Genomic DNA, 22,669 nt, shown 5'->3' with positions numbered 1-22,669 from the left:
TCAAAACGTGAAGTCTCACCATCTTTTGCACATATTTTGGGTATTTAGGAGTGTTAAGAGACGATTTTCGTAGTTTCTTCGTATGTATTTTCACATAAAGTATTTTGGTTAAATGACTTCGAGCTATTGTTTTGAAAAGAAAAAAAAAGATTTTACTAAAAACTCTGTAGGAAGCTGGGGAGTATTACGCGAAGTCTTGCCATTTTTTTTTTTTACGTATTTTGGACATTTAACAGCTATGTTATAAAAATTGAACGATTTTCTCAATTTTATGTATGTCTTAATTCATAAATATTTCCTCGATAATATTTTTGTAAAAACTCTATGGTACCCTCAATGGGGATTGGGGAAGGAGTACGTGAAACTCCACCATTTCTACTTGACTCATAAATATTAAAAGATATGTACTTGAGTAGAGATAAGATTTTATATATTTTTATAAGAGAAAAGGTCCGTGTGTTCAACTCTGGGTGCTAAAATGGCTTCGGCTATTTCACTTGTCTCTTCATCCATTCTCCTTTCTTCTTCGTCTTCGCCCTCTGTTTATCTTCCAATCTCAAATTCAGTCAGTTGGGTTTCATCTTCTTCATCATACAGATGTATTTCCTCTTGGGTTTCTCCCAAACGATGCAGACAAAACCTTATTTGCAGAGCTGCTGAATACAAATTCCCTGACCCCATTCCTGAGTTTGCTGATGCTGTAAGTTTTCTTCGTCGTCGTCGTCGTCTTTGTAATCTATTTTGGTTCATTGGGTCTCTTTCATTTCACCCGTTTGTTAAAAAAGTTCGGATTTTTATTGGGTTTTGTTGGGGTTTTAGGAAACAGAGAAGTTCAGAGATCATTTGCTTAAGAAACTTCCAAAGAAGGATATCTATGGAGATTCTGTTGAAGAAATTGTTGGAATCTGCACTGAGGTACTTCCATTTTATTGTTTTGTTTCAGCCAGTTTGTGCGTAGCTCAACTAATTTTACTCTACTACAACATACCCAGTGTAATCGCGCACAAGTGGGGTACAATTAACGAAGGATTAACAAATTAATCGAACTAACATGGAGTAGTAGAAATGAAGTTTAAAATGCCATGTAAATATTAGAGCTAAGACTACTAAAATAAAATGAACATGAGAAGAGAGATTTGCTTCCTGATTCTCCCTCATAAAACGTGCGGAACACGGTGAATTTTCGTCAAGGGTGATCATGATTTGATACGTATGTACAAAGTATATTTTTTTGATGAAGGGTGTTCAGCTGGCCATCATTCGTTCTATATACTCAGCCATTGCGTGCATTTACTCGTGTCCACCAAAATTTGAACAAATGAGAGCATAAAACAAAACTACCTTTATTTGCCGTAATATTTACTTCTCTGCTGGCTTTGTTGTGATGGTAATTCAAGAATCCTGCGTTGCAGCTCGAAAAATGTATATGCTTTAGATGACATTATGTAGAGTGATTGTGTGAGACGTAATGGTATGTTCATTCTGCAGGATTCCGATATCAATCAATGTGTTTCTCTTTAGCGGTTAGATAATCACAGTATTTATGAGTTAATCACCCCATGTAATAGGAGTTATTGAATAGCTTAAAGTCTATGGATTTTAATGAAATAAATCTAGGACCCTCTAGGCATGTTTTGCAATTGATACTTCAGTTATGTGTGCCACCATTTGGATCTAATTAATAGAGGATTCACATAGCGCCAACTTAGGATTGAGTTTGGGTTGATTCATTGATATGATTTCCTAAGTACTTGCACAAATGTCTTTTACCTTGGCAAAGATGCTTTTTACTCAGGTTTTCAAGTTTGAATTTGTAATAGTCTTGCTTGAAGTTGCATTTTCCAGGAGGTTTACTGAAATGTAAGTAACATTGGTTCAAATAATTTCTTCGACAGATCCTCAACGAGTTCTTACACGCTGAGTATGGTGGTCCAGGAACATTACTGGTTGTTCCATTCATCGATATGGCTGATACCATAAACGACAGAGGTTTACCAGGAGGACCACAAGCTGCACGCGCTGCAGTCAAATGGGCACAAAGTCATGTTGACAACGATTGGAAAGAATGGAATAGTGGCAAGAAAAAGTAACTTATCAACCAAGATCCAGAAGGAATGGAATAGTGGCAAGAAAAGATGATCCAACAACCAAGATCTGTTGCCAGAAGTTTTGATGCATGATGCTATTTTTGTGTTGGTAACTCCCTTTACAGTAGTATGTGATAGTATAGGACTAGAAATTAAAGGACTATGTAGAGAAACTAGTCACAAAAGTTTCTCATTCTCACGATGGCACTTTGTTATATTAATGATGAAACCAAACGCAAGCATTCAACAGGCAAAAGGTTCAGATGTACTTTTCGTCAATGACAAAAAACGAAGGCATTCCCAGCTCTCCACACTCATGATTATATGTAGTGTATGTATACTATGGATGGACTACATACTTACAACTCCAAAAGAATGTTAATTGAAACTTACTTATTATAACGACCTCCACTGAAGCAGCATTTCACAAAACTGATCGGCTACGTTCAAGCAACTCTTCCCTATCAATGAAGCGATCAAGCAAGTCTTGTTCCCGGAGAACTAAACAGTCATCACTCTTCCCAAACCATTTATACCTCTCCTTGGCAACATGATCGTAAACAGCATCCCTTAAAGGAGTAGGTACAATCATGAAGTAACTCAGCGCAGAGTAAGGTAATGGCAAGTGAGCTAGAACCCTCAGTGCAGCTGCAGCAAAAATCAGATATATTAGACTTGTGATTTCCACAGCCAACTATTACCATTCCAATTCTAGCAAGGAAAAAACAAAAGCAACATACTGAGTATGCTTAATTGTGCAAGAATAGGAAGGATCTGCAGAAAGGCTGCTATACTGGATCTCAACGTACAGAAAGCAAGCAGTCTATGAAACTCGGTATTCCACTTTCAATGGATCATGATAACTTTTTCATTACAGAACATAAAAAAAATTAAACATAAAAATAAAGGGGTGGGGGAGATCTAGCCAATAGTTGATTCCTTTGCGATTTGATTAGAATACCAGCTCAAATAAACCTAAATGCTCCAAATCTGTTTAATTATATGCACCTTGAAACAATGGGTAAAACTATGAATTACAATTCCAATTATATCAGCTGGAAGCACATTGAGCGCAACCGTATCTGAATTCATGGGGGTAAAGCTGTCATGACAGTAGTAGTTAGCACATATCTCTTTACACTAGCAATTAGCTCAAGCCAATACCCATCAATATCCAATTACCAGAATCTTGAGGTCTACGTAAAGCAAACTGCATAAAGTAAATTTATCATAGCTATCTGCCATAGCCCATAGTATATTTGCAAACAATTCTTGTCTTCAAAATAAGAATGATTATGTAGTTCATGGAAGGACAACTCGGGAGTAATCAGATGCACTGCATTTACAAGTCAGCCAGGCTCTCGTTGGAAATGTTAAACGCTACTTGGACATACAAAATAAGAAAAAATATTTATATAATGGCAATAATTTGTGAAACCACAATAAAGAGGTAGTCAAGTTGATACAGTAATACAGGGCAATGGTTTCTAACCAGTGGAGCCTTGATGGTATAAACCTGGGCCTTCAATGAATAAGAAGCGACGACGAACGTCATCTCGATCAAGATCACACACACTCATGTAAGGTTCAGCAGCCTTTGACTGCAAGCAACAGAACTTGATTTTCTTATCCCTGTCAGCTTTAATCACCCATTTCACACCTACATATAAAATGGCAAGAAGCTCATATAAACTGAGACGACCAATTATGGATGTACCCCTCACGGTAGTTTAGACCTAAAGAATAACCATTCCCCCATCATCCAATTGAGACAGTCAAGCAACTACGCTTCAATCCCAAACTAGTTGAGGCAATGAGAATGAAGATTTCTCTTATAGACAAACTTACTGTTTGCCGGTTTGTACAAGTAAACTTCGCCCAAAAGTGGATTCTCGCTTTCTAAATGCTTGCCAAAATACACTACTAGGACAGTAAACAAGCTACCTTGCTTGTGTTCTCTCAAAATGGTAGCTCCTACCATCTTCCTGCCAACTAATTTATGTGAAAAATCGTGATAAATCTTAAAATCCTATTCAATTTGATAAGATGTAACTACAAACACAAAAACTATACAATAACCGCACTCCTGTACTCATTTATAGCCTCCGATAAACAGTAATAGTCAGAAATCAAAGCATAAATGCAATATACAGCTAAAACCACGAATAAACATACACTAGGAAGATGATAATATTAATACCGTTGTGACAGAGATGACAAACGCCGTCATAGACAACGACACCAGGCTGAAGTAGATTCTGAGACGTCTCCGCTTTGGAAGCCAAGGTAGCTAATTGATCGCCGAGCAGCAAATCATCTGCGGCAAAGTTAGCATTCAACCGAGACGAACTAGAGAAAAACGACGTCGAGTAAAACGAATGCCGCCGGTAAATCAACGGCGAGGAGTTCAAATTTCCGGTAGCCAGTAACCGTAAACCTCTCCTAATCATCAAAATCTTCATTGCAGATGAAGCATAAGTCGGTACTACTTTTCTCTGTTTTGAAAAAAAAAATGGAAAGAGAATAGCGTAGGACGCAGTACATGCATACGTGTCAAGCATCCGCGGTTCTTCGAAGAACGTATCCAACGGTAGAGGTTTAATTCATCATATCAAGTTTTCTAAAAACTTATAGTATGCAATTACCTCGGTCATATATTCGAATCTTTGATGCTACCGTCTAAAAACTAGAGCATATATATCTTTTATATTAATGGATATATACGTATCACAATCTTATTCACCACTTGATATTTATTAAACATCATATTGGCGAGAGACATATATGCTCTAGTTTTTTTAATGACAGAGGCATCAATATTCTTAAAGTATAACAAAAGATATTTATATACCTATATAATAGTTCGGAATATATTTTTCATTTTTTCCTTTAACTTTATTGGAGTATTTTATTTACATATTTTAACAAATCAAGAGTATTATATTTTATTAGTTAAATCACTGTATAAAGTAATGCTTTCAAAATATAATTAATAAAATTTACTGTCTTATCAAAAAAATCTTTTATGAATAAATAATTTTTTTGGTTAGAATAAAAAATAAAACTAATTCTTTCATTGAACTTGAATTTTTAACTTTTAGATACTAATTTTGACCAACCATACAAATTGCAAGAACTAGCAACAGTTCATTATATCTATAATAATAAAATCATCTTTGACAAGAAGATGTATCACAGCTCAATGAGTCTACAACTTATTTGCTGGCATTGTTAGATACATACACATATAATAATCTTACAAATGACAGAGACATTGATTTGTATCAATAAGTTTCATGATCTTTTACGGGTATCTGGGGAACGTAGAGCACGTTCCCCAGAGCCATTGCTGAGAATTTAAAGGTAACAATGATAACATTTGTTCCAAATACATTTACATAACCTAATTGCAATAACATTAATCTTAAAGAGTACTGACTCTAAATCAACGAATGATTCACTGGCTTCATAGCACAAACCTTCAAATTGGGTGTATAAATAAATCCTTGTCTGTAATGTACGCGAAAACCATCAGTGTGGTTTTGTTACTTCTCTACCTCCTCTTGAATTTGACCCTCTGTATTGATAGACGTAGTTAGATAATAACTTCGATGACCTATAACAATGACAGATTCCGAGTGTGCAAGGGAGTAACTCTTTACCTGGAAGTTCAACAGCCAAGTTTGCTTGCTGATCTGCATCAGAGTTTGATTCCTATAAAACAAAAGAGTAAGAGACATGTCAAATTTCTACAAAAATCGTCAAGGAGAAGATAGGTAAATATATATGTAGTTTTTACGCTATTATTGAACAGGCTTGTGAGAGTGTGAGATCATGTCTTGATGAGTTGCGTTGTGTGAATGAAAGAAGAGAAAGGATGTTACAGTATTACCCGAAGGACATGAATGATGCGGAAAGAAAGGAACCTTTCCTTCAATTGTTTTGCCTGCTCAAACACCATGGCGATGTTTTGATTTTTAACCTTCCACAGACCTTGGATCTGTTTGGCAAATTACAATCTGATTAAAAGTCAAATAAACTGAGAATAGAGGACAGCTAATAAGCAAAAGCTATGTTGCTTGGACTCTTCTAGAGTTTCGAAGAGTGCATGTTGGATCCTCCAAAAGTAGTGCATTTTTGGAGGAACCGACAGAGAGGTGGCAAATTTTTTGGAGAATCCGAGCAAATATATAGAGCAAAAGAACTTCTCATCAGATCCTTGTAGCTAGTCAATTATTTTCCACTGAGATAAAACGAGAATTTTTCTAGGTTTGACCTTTTTCACAGTATCAGGAATCAACCTCTTCTGAATTTTTCATATGGTTATCAACCAACTTCACAGGCCACTAGATCACACTTAAAACAGTCAACAGAATGTGACAAGTATACTGCAGTGTACTATAGAGGAATAATCTCACACAAGGGAAAGGAGAAATATGCGACTGAGCACATGATATAAAAAACAAACCTGCATACAAACAAGCTTGGAGTCACCTTGAACACGAATACTAGTAAACCCTTCTCTAAGAGCATGTTTCAAACCCAAAATAAATGCCCTGTATTCAGCATGATTGCTTGTTGCCACTCCTAAACCTTCACGTAGCCTGAGGGTCTATTAGAAGGAAGGTTGTAAGTACAAGTATGAAGAACCAAAAGCAAAAGAAAAATTCCAAATTTGGTGATCGCTACCATGCTTCCATCATCCGCCCGTATAACAGCTCCTGCACCAGCTTGTCCAGGATTTCCCTTTGAAGCACCATCGAATTCAAGAGTACATGACCGCTGCTAAGGATAACAACTATCAGATTCTTTGAACCAGAACACAAACCAACAAGAAAATATAATAAGATCCTAGCCTGATAGTTTGCCACACAGAGTTAAGTTTACACCATTAATCTGTAAAAAAAATAGGATTTTTCTCCTGGCAACCTACCATTAATTATAAAATATAAATTCATTCGCTTTGTGAACTACACATAAAGAAATTATTTATACTTAAAGATTAGCCATCATCATAACAGACACTCACACCAGATGGAAGAGCTAGAATTTGGTCGCCCTTTTGTTGCTCTAACTTGACATGCTTTCTTGCGGAATCATTTGAAACAACTGCTGATCCAACAGCATCCTGCAAAGGGGAGCAAATAAACAAAATAATTTCCATAACAGTGTTGAGCCAAACACAATTTATCATGCAAAAAATATAACCGTGAAACCATTAGTTATGGCATCTCGCAGAGAATTCTATCAAGGAATCTATAAATTGAAGTGCATGCAAGCATAATAAGTAAGTACATTGAGTTCCTTAGGAACCAAACCCTGCTTGGAAAATGATTTAGAGAAGTAATTAAACTTGGATTATAGAGTAAAGTGGAAATAACTTCAAAAGAAATTGCTGCAAACCCTGGTAGACTTTTCCATTGCAAAACAATATAAAACCATCGTACCGCATATTCTGACCACATTGCTTCCTGTGGCCTCTTCTTTGGCAAATGATCAGATGTTCCACTTTTTGAAGAAGAAGGTTGCTGCAAAATATAAAATACTAATAAGCTGTATGACCAATTATAAAAGAAAATGAGGGAAGAAGAAACATGTATTATTTTCTGGGTGCTGCAACTTTATGATAACTATCAGAGCATACAACTGACCAGCAATTCCATATAAAGCAAAGAGTGCATGGAGAGAGCAAAATCAAAAGAACTTTCAGAGAGACAAACAGAGAGAAGAATCAAAGAAAGACAGGCAATGATTGTTGTAGAGGGTGTTTGGATTGGCTTATTTTAAGAAGCTTTTGGCTTTTAAACTCTTATTTTTGGAGGTGCTTAAAAATGCCAATCCAAACACCCCCTTAGTCGATTTTCAGTTAACTATAATGTGAACATGAAGATACGCAGTAGAAAATTAAATGAGAAAGTACAAAACTACTGATATTGTATCAGCATTCAGAGATGATCCTTGATATACAATATAGAAGAAACAAAAAGAAGTGTGTATACCATGCATGATGATTAAGAAGCTCTCGCAGTTTTCCCTTGTACCATTATTAAAATGGTCAGGGTGTTGTACTAAAATCTTTAACTTTCTTTATTTAAAGAATAGGTGTGTCAGGAAGTTTTTCATTCCTATGATATACCTTTAAGGTACAGCCAAGTTTTAAAGTTGAAAAAACTTCTTTCAATCGAGTCATAGTGGTTGGATTATGAAAACTCTGACATTTAACAGGTAAAGTTTTCAGACTCTCTAGTCAACAACAACCATACCCAATGAAATCCAACAAATGGGGTCTGGGGAGGGTAGGATGTAAAAGCAGACCTTACCCCTACCTTTATGGGGTAGAGAGGTTGTTTCTGATAGACCCTCGGTTTATCAAAAGAAGTTTACCAAAGCAGGATCAGACTCTCTAGAAAAAAGACACAAATTCAGCCAGGCACCTCATGGTTTTGTTTCTGGAGAACAGCTGTGGAAACATGACAATTACAGTTTTTCTTTAGGTCGTTGTTTTTAACAGTACCATGGGATTCCTTTGAGGTTAATATAAAATATAAACTGATATTAAGTTGCAAAATATTACATTCTAATGATGGAGCCTCAAAGCCTCTTCTTCTCAGAGACAGGAAATCATATATGAAACCTCATAGACAACAAGTTTTGAAATCAAATATTCACCTTTGAGAAAAAGGAACAAATTTTATCCAAGAGAACTGCTCAGGAGCTATACCTGAAAAGGGCATGGTACTAGAGTCCCAAAGAGATCTTCGGTAAGATCTGCAGCTCTGATAGAATAGAGAGCATTTTTAAGCCCACAAGAAAGAAGATATTCTTCTGTGTCCTTAGGCATGGCATAGCCTTTGTACACACTCACAGGAGGATCACATATCTGCCAGAAACAGAAGAGGAAGAGAAAACAACTCATTATATCAATTGCAAGTCTGGAAACTTCATTGTGATAACATCTTCCTTTTTTATTTATATTTTATTTGTTATAACTAGATTTCACTAAAATAAGCCTGCAGCGCCAAGGATGAACAAAAGCTTCACAAGATTTGACCCCTTATAATATGTGCAAGAAGTCAAAGAATCCACTGGGAAGTCATCTCACAAGCATCGTCCAATTACAGCAGAAGACCTATCTATCCATACTACATGTTCTCAAGTTTTGGCAATAGGCAGATGAAGTGACAGAGAAATCCTAACATTATGGAGAAGGCATGGTTGCTGGAAATGAACAGAGAACTTTGGGAAAATACTTTCTAATGGAAAGGTAAACAATTAACTCAATTTACCTCTTTCTTTTATCCTCGTATTCACAGATATTGTTTTACAAATACAACGAGGCAAAAGAATAACCTATAGAAGACATAATTACTTAAACTATCCTCCGATTTCAATTAGAGCATTCCTTAACAATTGTCAGTCACTCAATGAGCTTATCTGAAATTGCAGTTACTCCCTTTTTACACTTTTACTAGTCTACTATACTAATAATAAATGTCCACTTTTACTTGTGCAGTTCGGAAAACCAAGAGGTAAGTTCTCACTAAGTTCCTAATTTACCCTTATTATTAACTATAATCATTTCAGAGTGTATTTCCCAAAAAATTAAGTTTATTATTTCAAAGGTTGATATAGTAAAATTTGTCATTTTAGTTATTGCTCCTTAAGGGTGTGCCAAGTCAATGTTGGACAAGTAAACTGGACGGAGAGAGTAAAAAATAAGGTAATGTTATTACTACACAAGGTTTTGACTTTTTGGCTGAATCTACCTATGATTAATCATCAAGAATATGAAAAAGTAAATTTTGTACATAATGTATGGATAATTTCTGATGAGTCGTATTTGTCTTTATGTCTTTCCTGGGAATAAAAGTCATCTACAAACAACAGATCAATAAATGGCTGAAATAACAGTAGTTACCGATGATCCGACTTGGGTCTGGCAATCACTCAAGTTTTTGTAGACTCCAACCAGATCTCCTTTCCTAACAACAAAGAAACCATCTCTCTCTTCTTTCATTTCTGTAGTGAACTCAGAATTCTGCGATGGAGAACTATCTCCACTATGTTTTTTGGACGAAAAGCAACGAACAGAAACTCTATTCAAATACAAGTTGGAATCAACTTTCCCAATTCTAGCATGACCAAAGCTTGTCTTCCATGAAAGAGATGGAAATCCACAGATTGAACTCTTCACAACAAGATGGCTAGTCCTTGTTAATATTGCAGTTGAACATGCATGAAACAAGCTGTTCATTCCACAGGACTTCACTCAGATTCACCAACTTCTGGAAAACAAAAAGGAAAAAAGGAAAATTGTATATTTGCTCATTCAACTGATATATATAATAAAATCCATTTGAAGAGAAGAAAATAAACGTATACTCCATCTAATTTCCTCTCCTCCACTTCTACATGCACAACATGACCAACTGAAAAAGCGTACAATTAATCATTTGCGCAATTCTAAAATAAACTCCATTAAGATCAGACTTATACTTTATAAGAACTTTTTAATGCTCATTTTCTGCATCTTTTGTTTGTTGAAAGAAAAAAGAAGCTTCTTTAAAATGACTTAACTTTTCATCTACTTGATGACATTAGCAGAAAATACAGAATAGCAAACCAGAGTTAAATTTTATTTACAGGCAAATTAGGGAGGATTCTTCCAGACATAATCAGACTCAGCTGCGAAGAGATTGAACAGTTCCAAGATTAGAAGCTGCAATTCCAAAGAAATATCAAGGAAATCAACAGAAGAAAAGATCTGTAAAGGTAACTCGAAGAAAATCCAAAAGTTCCAAAACTACAAAGTATAAACAAAAAAAGATCTAACGTTCGCTTATTAAAAGACATATTATGTGTGAGTGATTTCCCTAAAACCTTCAGACCAAAGAAACTTATTCTTCATCCACTCTTTACTTTCTTTCACTTCTATAGCCGCAACATCACTGAGCGAAATCTGTGTAACTAAAATAAATACAATTGTGCACACTATACTCTGAACTCAACCAAGTTGACTGATTGATTATAAGATTTTTTTTTTTAATTACATTGATTGATTATAAGAACTAAATTGCTTATTTATTTTACAGTCCAAATTCAAATAACAATAAAACTAAATAGGAAACAAGTTATTTTTCCCCTTCTGCATCATTAAAAGAAAAAAGAAAACAACATTCCATTTTCTTTTATCAACACATACAATAGACAGCTTAAAGGTTGAATTTACAAGAATATCATGAAGGATTTTCCTCCCTACAGCCATAAAAATCCAAACTTTGAGTCAATATGCTTTGGAAAAAGCAAAAGTCTTTCATGTGTCCACATTATATTAACAATACAAGACCAAGCTGAAAAGGGGTTGCACATAGAACTTCCAAACTCCATAAAAATGCAAACTTTATGAGCAAAACTGTAAAGGGTATTCAGAAAATCGAAAAAGAATAGATTTTTAAAGAATTTTGAACCCTAATTTGGGGTGGGAGTCATCAAATCGAAGATTTTAACAAACAGAGAAAACATACATACCCCTCAATTACCAGATGAGACTGACCTGTTCTTGAGTAGGACCTTGAAGCATGAACAAGAACGCATGGAGAGAGTGTAAGAGTGAGAGATGGGGGTGGGTGGGTGGGGTAGTGGAGTGGGTGGGAGGGTGTATAGAGTATGGGTGAGATGGGGGTTGATGAGATGGGGTAGTGGGGTGACGTGGGGTAGTGGGGTGGGTGGGGGTGGGTAGGTGTAACTTTTCAGCAGTAGTGGTAGTACGGTATTAGCCTTTAGGTGGGGTTTGTTTTGGCTAGTTAACCCGGTTCGGTTTAGTTATGTTGTTTTGATCTTTTATCCATTAATTGAAGAACAAAAATGAACTCTGATTCATTCATCCTTTTGACGATTTTGTTTGTTGTACTAAAAATTATACGTATTACATAACTCTAAAATATCATTTTCTTTTATAGTCTTTTATATTTTTCGCGATTTTGTATATGTATTTTTATGATGATGACGTTTCATCCTGTGAAAATTTACCAGAGTGTTATCAAACTCTCTAAGAGAAATTGCAGCTCATTCGATGATCTGTGGACAGAAAGATGACTCATCATTTTAATTGTGAAACAAAGATATGAGAACCCTCAAAATCTCACGGTTTATGATTTGAACGACGTCTCATTATTTTTAAATGTGAACAGTGATTCATAAACAACTATAAAAAGAGCCCTTGGTCGTTTTTCTAGTTTATTTTTCAAATTCAAACCTTTTCTCACGAGATGAAACACGTCATTCAAAGATTGGCTAAGTCTTAATCTTCATTCGTAAGGTTAATAAAACGGTTTCTAACCCAAACTTAAAGATTTTAATGCATTTCTTGATATGAAATCTTAGGAATCGTTGAAGGAATCAATTCTTAAAGTTTCAATAGCAGTTATTCATAGATTCTCCAACAAGGTTAGAAAAATTTGAGTATATAAGACTATTATAGTAAGAACACAACTTTTTCTCATGCTATGTATATATAATTTAGTGAACATTTGGTAAGGGCTTACATTTAGATCTACAAGTTAAATCTTCGTTTTATAACTTGACAAAGTATAGGCTTACTCTAGCAACGTAAGCAAGACGTTGTATTATCATGAGACTCATGAGATGGATATAGGTTAGAGAAACTATCCAACGCATTAAAGATAGACGCTTATTTTAATATTTGCTAATGATGCATATTTTTGTTGTAAAGTTTTGTTGTTAAAGTATAGGTGCATGCTCTACTATTTAATTGTCTTTATTGCTAGTGAGAATTAAATACGCAAGTACCGACTCATTCAATGTGTTTAAACTCATTAAAGGGGTCGGAAATCAATGGGCTACAATGCGTCAAGGTCATCCAAAGTATGTTGTTTAATTACTTTGTTTATCATTTTACTTATATACATGATATTCTTGTGACGAAGGGTGTCCAATTGGATACCCCGACTTGCATGTGCCTCCACCCTTGACTTGTAGAGTATTCAGGTAGCCTAGAATCTTACCCAGATACCTATTTTCATTGTACTGAAAAACTTCATAGATGAGTAAATTGTGTTATTGTTTCAATTCGCTTACAAACATCTTTATCATTTAGATTTCAGTTTTATAGATTTAATGTTATTGAGTTTGTTTTTGTCTCTCTAAAATTATTGCTTGCACCCATTCTTGAAAAGTTTTCACAGAATTGTTGTAATATTTAGTTTAGTAGTAGATATATCAAGAGTCCGTTACAATCATTAGTGGCTCTGAGTGTTGGCCACATCGAGAATATAAATTCAGTGTATAATATCTAAACATTTCATGCTTATTCCATACCCTTACTTCTTAGTCTGAACTCATCTATTGGCACTTAAAATTGATAAGAATTTTCACTTAGATATCTAATTTCATAATATATTCAAAGACTATCTATCATATTAGATACAAAATGTTGACATGGTAAAAAAAAATTACTCATTTTTCTTGAGCGCATTAATGAATTTCAAATAATATTTTTTTTCTATTGATGAGTATAGTCTTTTAACTGACGACGAATAATTATTCAATCTTAAACAATATGTGATATTACTCAAAATACGATAAAATTTTGCTCATTAATAACACTATTTATACAATTATATTTTTCGAAGAGAACTTTTTTTATTAGTAAAGTAAAAAGTTTATATCTAAGAAATTTAACTAGAGAGTTTGATTTGATATATTATAATTATAATAAAAATAAATAAATTACTTTTTGTGCATTTTCCCCCAAATTACACTCAAGTGGGCTTTTTGTGTTTCTTCCCATAAATTCATTGACGCGAAAAATAAAAACAGCAAATCTACTCCGTCGTGAACCACCGCCGGAAAATCAAAATGCCACCCAAATCGGAAACCCAACCGGCATCATCCACCGCCAAAACCCAATTTTCCGATCCGTCTGATGACTACTCCATCGACCCAATTTTCCACATCCTCCGTATCCTCCCATTCTCCTTCCTCCGCCCTCCAAAGCTCCGTCTGAAAATCCCATCGGTGACTCTTCCCTCCGCCATGACAGTTTTCAGTCTTATCCTTCTTACCTACTTTATGGTCGTCTCTGGCATCGTTTATGACGTCATTGTTGAACCGCCGGGAATTGGATCAACCCAAGACCGGTTCACCGGAGCTGTTAAACCGGTGGTGTTTCTTCCGGGTCGAGTTAATGGTCAGTATATTATTGAAGGACTCTCTTCTGGATTCATGTTTGTACTAGGTGGTATTGGGATTGTGCTTTTGGATTTGGCAACTGATAAAAACCGAGAAAAGAGTGTCAAGGTTTCTTTTGCATCAGCTGGGATTGTGTTTGTTGTTATTGCTTATGTTATGAGTATGTTGTTTATCCGTATCAAGATCCCAGCTTATCTTCGCTGAAAGTTTTAATCTTTATCTTTGTTTTAATAAGCACTATGTTATTTTTAGGATTTCTCTGAATGGATTTAGTTTAAAGAGCTTGACATATGACACTGTTTTGTAGAAGAGGAGTAAGTGAAGTTGTTTCGGGTATTTGTGCCTTTCGGTAGATGTTGGTTATTGAACTGTATGCAATCTTGGATCTCATGAATGCTTAGTAGAAAATTGTTGTCTTTGCTTATGTCATGAGTAAGTTTTTTATCAGCATATGATCATCAGTTTGTGGATTTGAGGAATTTGCTGAATGGTTTTAGTTTATCTCTCTTTTAGTGAGACTGATACGTGATAATCTTGCTAGAGTTAAAGTAACAGAAGTTGATTTGAGTATTTGTGGTTTTTGGTTTCATTGCTTATGTTATGGTTAAGTTGCTTATCTGCATAAGATCCCAGCTTATCTTTGCTGAAGAAAAGAAATTAGTTTTGTGGCCTTAAGGAATATTTTGAATGGTTTTAGTTCATTTCTCTTTTTGCGAGACTGATACCATGATAATAATCTTGCTAGAGTAGAAGTAACAATAGTTGATTTGGGTGTTTTTGGCTTTTGATAGATTTGGAGCATATGAACTGTGTGCAATTTGGTTCTTTGAATGTATGGTAGAAAACTGTTCTCGAGGAAACTGCGTTTTAGCTATGTTTTAGTTGCAAATTTCCTGGTATCTTATTATTTCTTAGGTTTTAAGGATGAACAGCAGAGGCATTTGTCTTCATTTTCAACCAGGCACATTATAAGAAAATTATCCATTTGATGAACTTATCACTTAACCAGTTATTGATATTGTTGGGTGAACTATATGAATGTCTGTTCCGCTTTACAGAAGTTCATTTAATTTCATATCAATGGATACACTTTTAAGTGAAGGGGTTTCTAAAATGGTAGAACTGTTGAGCTTATCTGATGAAAGGGCGGGAAACATATTCCCAGTGAGAAAGGAATGGGCAAACAACATGTTTGTTTCTTTAGTTGATGGGTCTTCTTACAGTTGTTTCAAAGTCTTATCCGAATATCTCTTCCACTTTTTGTTTCAATTGTTCCTTCATTTGATTGGCTTCCTTCTCAAGTCCCATATTAATTCTTTTTAGAAAATTTGTTCAAGTTACATTTCACGTCATCAAAATAAAAAATAGAGTTGTTCAAGTTACACTTATATTCCTTGTTATTCAGTTCATCAATTCATGATGTACTTATAGCTTTGGTGTTATACCTTCCTCGATCTTGTAGTTTTCAAGCTCATATTAACTATGGTTTCCTTATTTTGGATGAGGGTCAAGCGTGGAGTCTCCATAATGCTTTCAGCTCTTTCAATTCCACTCTCTTTTTGATTTGTTTGTATGAATAGCTTTGAGAGGATGACTTTCTCAATCCATGGATAGTCCGACATGGTTTATATGTATTAGGTCTTCTATCAAACTGTCTTATAGTGATACGTGCATGGAACTTCTACTAGCTGGTTGCTGGTTTTTCCTTCTAAAGTCAGAGCTTCTCAAGTACAGAAGCATTATTAACACTGCTGACTAAAATGCATAATGCATTTCTAAGAGGTTGTTTTTTTCTTATAGCAGTTTGGGCCCTAATAGGTGAATATTTGAGGTATGCATCATGTTAATCGTTGGTTTAGTCTTATAATAGCTCATATACACGAGTTTCTCAACCCTCATTCTATGAGTCACAGACTTGCGGATGTTCTTCATTTCACTAAGGTCCTTGCTTCTTTTTCTTCTTAGTACTTGTTTCACTCAGACCTGTTTTGATGATGGCATAATACCTCCCACGAATTTTTACTGTATGACCAATGCATCTATGCGTTCACTGCTTAATGCAGACCCTGGTCTGAATCAATTTTTTTCCATCTCTCTGATTGTTTTTGAAAGATAAAGGGAACAACCTCTTTATCTCTAAGGTAAGGGCTACCCTCTCTAGACTCCACTTTATGGAAATACACTGGATATGTTGTTCAAGGGAAGAAGATCATTTTTTTTCTGAAATGTGATAGATGAAACTTATTGTCCGTTGAATGTCTCGTCTTTCCTCTGCCTTGATACATTTGTGGTCATCTTTTTGATAGAAAAAAGCTTCACCTGTCTTTATTACAAGGCATGCTATATAAGGCCTTTCTGCTGAATCTACTGCAAATTAAACTCCAGCTTGTGCTGCATTTTTTGATTGCTCTATAGTTATAACACTCTTGATTTGGGGTTGAATGCATGAAATATGATTTGACATACATATATTTGAAGTGTACGAACTAATTCCATGTCTCAGTTCTGAGAATTAATACGAGAAACGCGAAATATCTCGTAGAAAGAAGAAACAGGGACACAGTTGAATCACAATCATCAAACATTGTAGAACCTTCAACTCTACGTCAATGAAAAACCAACCATATGCATCAACACACAAATTTTTTCCGTTGATTCATTCAGATACTAACATTTACATACAAGAAATCAACAAACCTGACCTTAATATTGATGTGAATAATAAATCTACAAAAAAATGAACGACTGCAAAGACTACGCTAGTGGTCAAAAGTAACAATAACACAGATAGCGTCATTACAGAAATGTGAATGCTGGCCATTGTTAGCTCAGTTTTTCTCACAGTCAAGACGATATCTTTTGTGCATATTTGGATAAAACTCCAGTGAGTACAGCTTTCTCCTTAATTTTCAACCTGCATGACATTGCAGCAGATGATAAGTGAAACCAATGCAATGAGAGTGTAACATAAGTACAAGAGTATGTTATAACACGAGCTTATATCTTACTTGCGCGCAGATCCTGGAATATTCAATTTTGGGACCTGCTCTTTCTTTTGCTTAGGCCTTTTCTTCTTCTCCTTTGCTTCGACTTTCTTTTGTTCTGCGAATTCAGACTCTTCTCCAACATCCTGCTCATCACCCGAAGTGGACTCAGCAGATGAATTTTCTTCATAACCATTCGTGTATGCTGATAAATCCTCCACCTCTGCAACATTATAGTCAGTGGAGATGTTCTTCTCTGAATCCGAGAGGAAATCTGTGTCAAAATCATCATCCTGGTCTCGGGACAAATCAGGTATATCTTTTTCAGGGACATGCTTAATTTTATGAACTGACTGTGTAGTTGTGGACTTAGGTGATCCCGGATTTATCATCTCACACTTTATTTGCTTCTGAACTTTACCAAAACTTATACTTCGTCCAGAAAACATTTGCACAAATCTACAATAACAAACATTCTATAGTTTAGGGATGAATGCAAAGGTAAAGATTACATAAGCACCTCGTCACCCATTTATTTCTTACGTATAGCCATGAACGTTACCTTTGTGCTTCATCCTTGGACTTAAAGTTAATATAGGCCATGCCTTTACAAACAGGATTCCTGGTCTTCTTGTTCCCAGTCACGACTGGAACTATGTTGACTATTCCTGAAACTCCTTTGAAAGCTACTCGTAGATCCTTATCAACGTTCATTTTCTTAGGAAGATTGACCAAGCGCACACAGAGTCCATCCTGAACAACTTTAGAAATTGTAGAACGTAAGTGAAATACTGCTTATTAAAAGAGTAGAGGATGCAGAAGTCATTGGAGCTCCTTAAGGTCTCTACTTTATCCTCCAAACTTATTTGCTCTACACTAAACATCTACAAGTAATACTCCCGATCACTTAACTAGTTAAAGTTGTTTGATTCCATAACATTCGTAATTTTAGTTCCAACATCAAGCTCAAACGTCTGACTTGGGTTGCGATACACCAAATTTCAGCCCTGATATTAGTCCTTTTTAAATGATGGTTCGAATTAAGAATGAACAATTAAAGACATAATTACAGGTTGTGGAATCCCTCTATTTTGTGTGTAGCATTACATCTACTGATCTACACCATGTGCAATCACCAGATTGCATCCAAAAGCTAACAAAAAAATATATCTTGGTTAGAGGTAGCAACTAGCAAGTATCCATTGAAATTAATCGAGTTGTGCACAAGCTGACCCGAACATCATAGTAGAACAAATGCTCAGCTCAGCTCCTATTAAGTCCTTAAGGTGATAAAGGAGTCATTGTCAAGGGTAACTAACTAAGAACAAAATACATAAACTTGTTCATTGTTTCCTATCAATTCAGTTGCATTCATAGATGATATAATCTAAGACCCAAATATACAAAAAGAAGTTACCTTTATCCTGCTGAACTTGTTTGGTATTTGCTTTAACTGGATTGTTTTTGAGCTTATTGATATTAGCAAGCTGAGCTTTTCTACTCTGTTCAATTTCTTCCATCAGCTTATCTTCAACTGAAGTATCATACTCTTTATCTACTCCAAACCCACGCGGCTTGTTTTCTAACCATTTCTTCATATTTCTTAATGGAATAATCACCTCATCATCGTCGTCGTCGTCTCCGTCAACCTCTTCCTCATCCCCTAGAAAATCATCGTCGTCGTCGTCATAGTCATCATCAAAATCCTCAATTTCTTCCATTTCTACCACACTATTCCCCCTTTTTTCTTCATCCTTGCGTGCAAAAACGCACACCCCAGTTCGTTTTTGCTCAATAAGAGAACGAATCCTTAAATGGGTCACTGTATTTGAAGTAAAAAACAATTGGGGTTGAGGAATCTTGCAAAAAAGAGGAAGACATTGTGAAATTGTGCTGGCACAACAATGGGGTTGCCTTGGATAACTTCCTAAGCTAAGCATTTCTATAACAGAAACTGCAAAACTTGAAATGGAACTCGGAAAAAGCTCAAATCTTCTGGGATTAACAGGTATATCTTCTTCTTCTTCTTCGTTATCTACTTGGATTTATCAGTTATCAGTATAAGCATCTGGGGATTAAGCTGAGGTTTTTTGGGGAAGAATGAAGATGAAGAAGAGTAAAAGATTTTGTGGAATTTAGGGAATTCCCATTTGGATTGGATTAGAAAAAGCCCAAATAAAAATGGTGATTTTGGCCCAATTATGTGTCTCTTAGTGATTTTTCGAAATTACCACTTTACAAATTTTGGGCCACAAATATACGTATTTGGCGCGTCAAGATACATGTATCTTGGATATATAGAGTCATTTTTAGGAGTAATATATTATATCCAAGTGGATTCGGATGCATTTAAGGTACACTCTTATCTTGTTTCTCGCTCACCACTCTCCTTATATATCTGAGTGTTTGGTAGCAAAAATACATATATTTGGGTGTATTTGACATGAAATCTAGTATGAAATTATCAACTAGTTAAATACTATGTAATTATTTCAAACTTAAAGAAAATTAGTAAATATGATAGGAACGTTTATGTAAGTACACGGTTTTTCCTTCATTTTTCCGAAATGATATACATAAATTACACATTTACCTGCTATTTTTAATTTAAACAATTGAGTAATAAGATATTTAGGTTAATTATATTATGGAAAATCTTTACACAGATAGCCAACACAATTCACTACTTGCCTTTTCATTTACCATCATTCCTCATTTTTGGGATAAAATTCACAAACTCTTGTTTTTGGCCTTGTAATTAATCAATAATTATTGTCATGGAGTTTGAAATTAGAACCTTTTTACCATCTATAATGATTAATATTATTAATCCTAATTCATGAACATGATACTTCCTTAAGCATATTGTCCACAATATGATGTGGGAAGTTATCAAGTAGTACTTAAAATTGCTACCCGCTATCTACGGGTGGGAGAGATGATAAATATTTTATAAAATTAATTATGATGCATGTAAACTGGTTTGAATACACCAAATATCATTGTAAGTCGATCGATACTTCAAAATGAGACATGGTGATTTCCTAAGGTAAATTTACATAAATATACTATAATAAAAAAATATTTACCATTTATAGCAATAACATTTTTCTTCACTTGATCACTTTTAATTCATTTATAATATAAGTTTAATACATATTACAAGGAACAATTTATTATTCACATATAATACAAATTTTAATGATGGATAATGCATTTACCACACATTTTAATACACTTATAATACAATGTGACAATTTTTTACCAAACAAACATAAGATATTTCAAAAACAATTATAATCCAAATATATTGCATACATAATTCACTTTTAATACATATTACAGATTTATCACAGTATTACTATAAATGATAATAAACAAAAAAATATCGATAAAATCAATAATTATTTTTTAAAATGTATTAATTTATGTAATTTTTTCTTTTCATAATTGGGCTGTATACGAAGTGAATGTTAACTGGACTACTACCTGTGAGATAATCTAAGGTCCAATATTTATTTGACATCTTTATCTATTTGGTCGGATTTATTGTTTATACTTTTGTTTTGAATATACATAATTTATACATAGTTTATACATGGAAAATATATAAATTATACATGTATTATTTATTCACAGACTATTTAGTTTAGGAGGTTGGATGAGTGGCTATTTATGTTAAACCATCTATTTAAATGAGATTTTAAAAATTAGTATTTAAAAATTAGAAAAATCACTTCAATAGTACAAATAGAAAAACAAGTTTCATGAGTGATATTGTATCTTCCGCACTCTTCAACTCACTTTATCTTCATCCCCATTCTCGTGGCCTCCATTCCCACCATAACGTTATCTCTCATAGTATTTGTATGTACAATAATTGTTTATATTAACATATCAAACATAAGAAAATAAGAATTTCATTAAATAAAAAACATCTCCATACCGAACACACCATAACAATCTCTAATATTGACACAAAACAAGGGTTGAATAACTTTATAAGGCGTTTGGATAATATTTAAGTGTCCAAAAAAATAGAAATTAACATTACAAAAAATATTTAAAAGTTTGAAACTGTGTTAATGCATGAATATCACTTTAAAGAAAAAAAAGATGTTTATGAAAAGTTCTCATTCTGTCCCTATTTCAAAATAGAGAAAATTTTCAAAATGACTATTTACAAATTTTGAAATATTTAACAAGATGTGAGATAAAGACTCTTCTCTTCTATATTATTGGTGTAATAATGAAAATTTGCTATGCTCCAACTTTATAATCTTAAAGAGTACCATATATTTTGGGATCACAACCTTTTGTTTTAATTGATCATTTAATGTCATCGACAAATTTGGTAATATATCTAACTATAATAAACGCATAGTATTTTAATTTGGAGTGACTTGCCCTAACCCTTCTTCTTCTTATCGTATCAATCGGCTTGATTTTAAAGTTTATTGATTATTGATTTATAGTTATGTTAAAGAATCATTAATTAAGATATTGATTTTTCTGTTATTGATCGTTTTCGATATGGTTATAGGTTTAACCGTTTAAGATTTGACACAAGAAAATTATTGAAGACCACTTAATTAGAAACAAGGTGACATAACCGAGAGTATGAGACAACCATAAAGAAAAGTATAATATAGACGTTTACATATCAAATGGTATATATTAATTACTTTATTTACTATCGAGTTATCAATTAACCAATTAAGAAGAACCTCAAACCGTTAATTAAGAACCGATAATTTGATAATAAAATAAAAAATTATTTCAAAATTACTAAATCGATAATCTATTATCGATAAACTAAATAATTTTTTTTAATTTTTAATTTTTTGAATCTTGATGTTTAACATTATGATAATGAAGTGCGATGTTGAAATCTACTGTATTTTCTGATGACTTATGAAAAGAAAAGATCCCATCAACTCAAAAAAAAAAAATGTGCTAGATAAAATAAAGATATATCTTTATAATATATATCTCTTTCTTTCTCTTCTTGAAGTGTAATTTTCTTAACGTGTCTATATATATATATACGTCTCTTCGATAGTCTGTCAATCTAGAAATTAGTCAGTCCTTTCATTAATTCACCTTCACTAGCCCCCCGTTGTCATGCATGTGTGTCAATATCACATAAAATTCTCCTTTAGAAATTCGATAGCTTGTCAACCTAGAAATTAATCACTTTCTCCTACTCCTACATACTACTTACTATATGTTTCATGCATGATCCATCTAATAGTACATATTTTTCGTTGTAATATAATAAATCTTACAAATTTATCGATCGAGCTCAAAAGTGCTCGTATAGCATGTATTGAACTTGTACTCCATCGTATATTTTGCAATTTTCTTTTTGTTCGACATTGATCATAC

The 22,669-nt window shown here is 34.1% G+C and overlaps 5 protein-coding genes across 23 annotated transcripts; 2 read left to right on the top strand and 3 right to left on the bottom strand.

The window, feature by feature from the left end:
* Positions 1-301: 301 nt before the first annotated feature.
* Positions 302-2,343, top strand: LOC101264624 (protein PLASTID REDOX INSENSITIVE 2, chloroplastic). Its single transcript, XM_004238662.5, has 3 exons — positions 302-700; positions 820-915; positions 1,896-2,343. The coding sequence occupies exons 1-3, from the start codon at positions 479-481 to the stop codon at positions 2,088-2,090; spliced, it is 513 nt and encodes a 170-aa protein (XP_004238710.1). The 5' UTR covers positions 302-478; the 3' UTR covers positions 2,091-2,343.
* LOC138348480 (uncharacterized) lies at positions 2,274-4,758 on the bottom strand. Its single transcript, XM_069297711.1, has 3 exons — positions 4,288-4,758; positions 3,580-3,747; positions 2,274-2,735 (listed from the first exon to the last, which is right to left on the bottom strand). Exons 1-3 carry the CDS (start codon positions 4,646-4,648, stop codon positions 2,512-2,514), a joined length of 753 nt encoding a protein of 250 aa, XP_069153812.1. The 5' UTR covers positions 4,649-4,758; the 3' UTR covers positions 2,274-2,511.
* A 519-nt stretch (positions 4,759-5,277) lies between these two features.
* On the bottom strand, positions 5,278-11,965 carry LOC101251089 (uncharacterized). Of its 19 annotated transcripts, none has more exons than XM_069297699.1 (12): positions 11,641-11,907; positions 10,731-10,806; positions 10,470-10,516; positions 10,006-10,372; positions 8,809-8,967; positions 7,535-7,615; positions 7,117-7,215; positions 6,777-6,872; positions 6,556-6,699; positions 5,980-6,087; positions 5,750-5,801; positions 5,278-5,664 (listed from the first exon to the last, which is right to left on the bottom strand). In XM_069297699.1, the coding sequence occupies exons 4-12, from the start codon at positions 10,339-10,341 to the stop codon at positions 5,633-5,635; spliced, it is 1,107 nt and encodes a 368-aa protein (XP_069153800.1). In that variant the 5' UTR covers positions 10,342-10,372; positions 10,470-10,516; positions 10,731-10,806; positions 11,641-11,907; the 3' UTR covers positions 5,278-5,632. The 19 variants fall into 19 exon arrangements, with proteins under 19 accessions (XP_069153800.1, XP_069153797.1, XP_069153808.1 ...); XM_069297696.1 differs by having other exon boundaries at positions 11,616-11,902; XM_069297707.1 differs by having other exon boundaries at positions 6,777-6,869; positions 11,616-11,902.
* Positions 11,966-13,804: 1,839 nt separating this feature from the next.
* LOC101264006 (uncharacterized) lies at positions 13,805-14,721 on the top strand. Its single transcript, XM_004238660.5, has one exon. It carries the CDS (start codon positions 13,965-13,967, stop codon positions 14,499-14,501), a length of 537 nt encoding a protein of 178 aa, XP_004238708.1. The 5' UTR covers positions 13,805-13,964; the 3' UTR covers positions 14,502-14,721.
* Positions 14,722-16,923: 2,202 nt separating this feature from the next.
* Positions 16,924-22,227, bottom strand: LOC101263704 (uncharacterized). The gene is made up of 4 exons (XM_004238659.5): positions 18,699-22,227; positions 17,844-18,042; positions 17,306-17,740; positions 16,924-17,211 (listed from the first exon to the last, which is right to left on the bottom strand). Exons 1-4 carry the CDS (start codon positions 19,219-19,221, stop codon positions 17,142-17,144), a joined length of 1,227 nt encoding a protein of 408 aa, XP_004238707.1. The 5' UTR covers positions 19,222-22,227; the 3' UTR covers positions 16,924-17,141.
* Positions 22,228-22,669: the final 442 nt, after the last annotated feature.

The sequence above is a fragment of the Solanum lycopersicum genome, chromosome 5 (genome assembly GCF_036512215.1).
Source record: "Solanum lycopersicum chromosome 5, SLM_r2.1".
NCBI classification, from domain to species: Eukaryota; Viridiplantae; Streptophyta; class Magnoliopsida; order Solanales; family Solanaceae; genus Solanum; species Solanum lycopersicum.
The sequence above is the reverse complement of the archived record's forward strand: the minus strand, read 5'-3'. Positions and strand labels throughout refer to the sequence as shown.

What these genes read in the sequence shown, in the direction of transcription:
- LOC101264624 (XM_004238662.5), top strand. Translation starts at nt 479, where the DNA reads ATGGCTTCGGCTATTTCACTTGTCTCTTCATCCATTCTCCTTTCTTCT. An exon ending in TTCCTGAGTTTGCTGATGCT is followed by an intron (nt 701 to 819) that starts GTAAGTTTTCTT and finishes TTGGGGTTTTAG; the next exon opens with GAAACAGAGAAGTTCAGAGA. An exon ending in TTGTTGGAATCTGCACTGAG is followed by an intron (nt 916 to 1,895) that starts GTACTTCCATTT and finishes TTTCTTCGACAG; the next exon opens with ATCCTCAACGAGTTCTTACA.
- LOC138348480 (XM_069297711.1), bottom strand. Translation starts at nt 4,648, where the DNA reads ATGCTTGACACGTATGCATGTACTGCGTCCTACGCTATTCTCTTTCCA. An exon ending in TTGTCATCTCTGTCACAACG is followed by an intron (nt 3,748 to 4,287) that starts GTATTAATATTA and finishes TTTTATATGTAG; the next exon opens with GTGTGAAATGGGTGATTAAA. An exon ending in ATACCATCAAGGCTCCACTG is followed by an intron (nt 2,736 to 3,579) that starts GTTAGAAACCAT and finishes TTTTTGCTGCAG; the next exon opens with CTGCACTGAGGGTTCTAGCT.
- LOC101251089 (XM_069297694.1), bottom strand. Translation starts at nt 10,341, where the DNA reads ATGAACAGCTTGTTTCATGCATGTTCAACTGCAATATTAACAAGGACT. An exon ending in AGACCCAAGTCGGATCATCG is followed by an intron (nt 8,968 to 10,005) that starts GTAACTACTGTT and finishes TGTTTCTGGCAG; the next exon opens with ATATGTGATCCTCCTGTGAG. An exon ending in GGGCGGATGATGGAAGCATG is followed by an intron (nt 6,700 to 6,776) that starts GTAGCGATCACC and finishes TCCTTCTAATAG; the next exon opens with ACCCTCAGGCTACGTGAAGG.
- LOC101264006 (XM_004238660.5), top strand. Translation starts at nt 13,965, where the DNA reads ATGCCACCCAAATCGGAAACCCAACCGGCATCATCCACCGCCAAAACC.
- LOC101263704 (XM_004238659.5), bottom strand. Translation starts at nt 19,221, where the DNA reads ATGCTTAGCTTAGGAAGTTATCCAAGGCAACCCCATTGTTGTGCCAGC. An exon ending in TCCAAGGATGAAGCACAAAG is followed by an intron (nt 17,741 to 17,843) that starts GTAACGTTCATG and finishes TTGTTATTGTAG; the next exon opens with ATTTGTGCAAATGTTTTCTG. An exon ending in ATTCCAGGATCTGCGCGCAA is followed by an intron (nt 17,212 to 17,305) that starts GTAAGATATAAG and finishes AATGTCATGCAG; the next exon opens with GTTGAAAATTAAGGAGAAAG.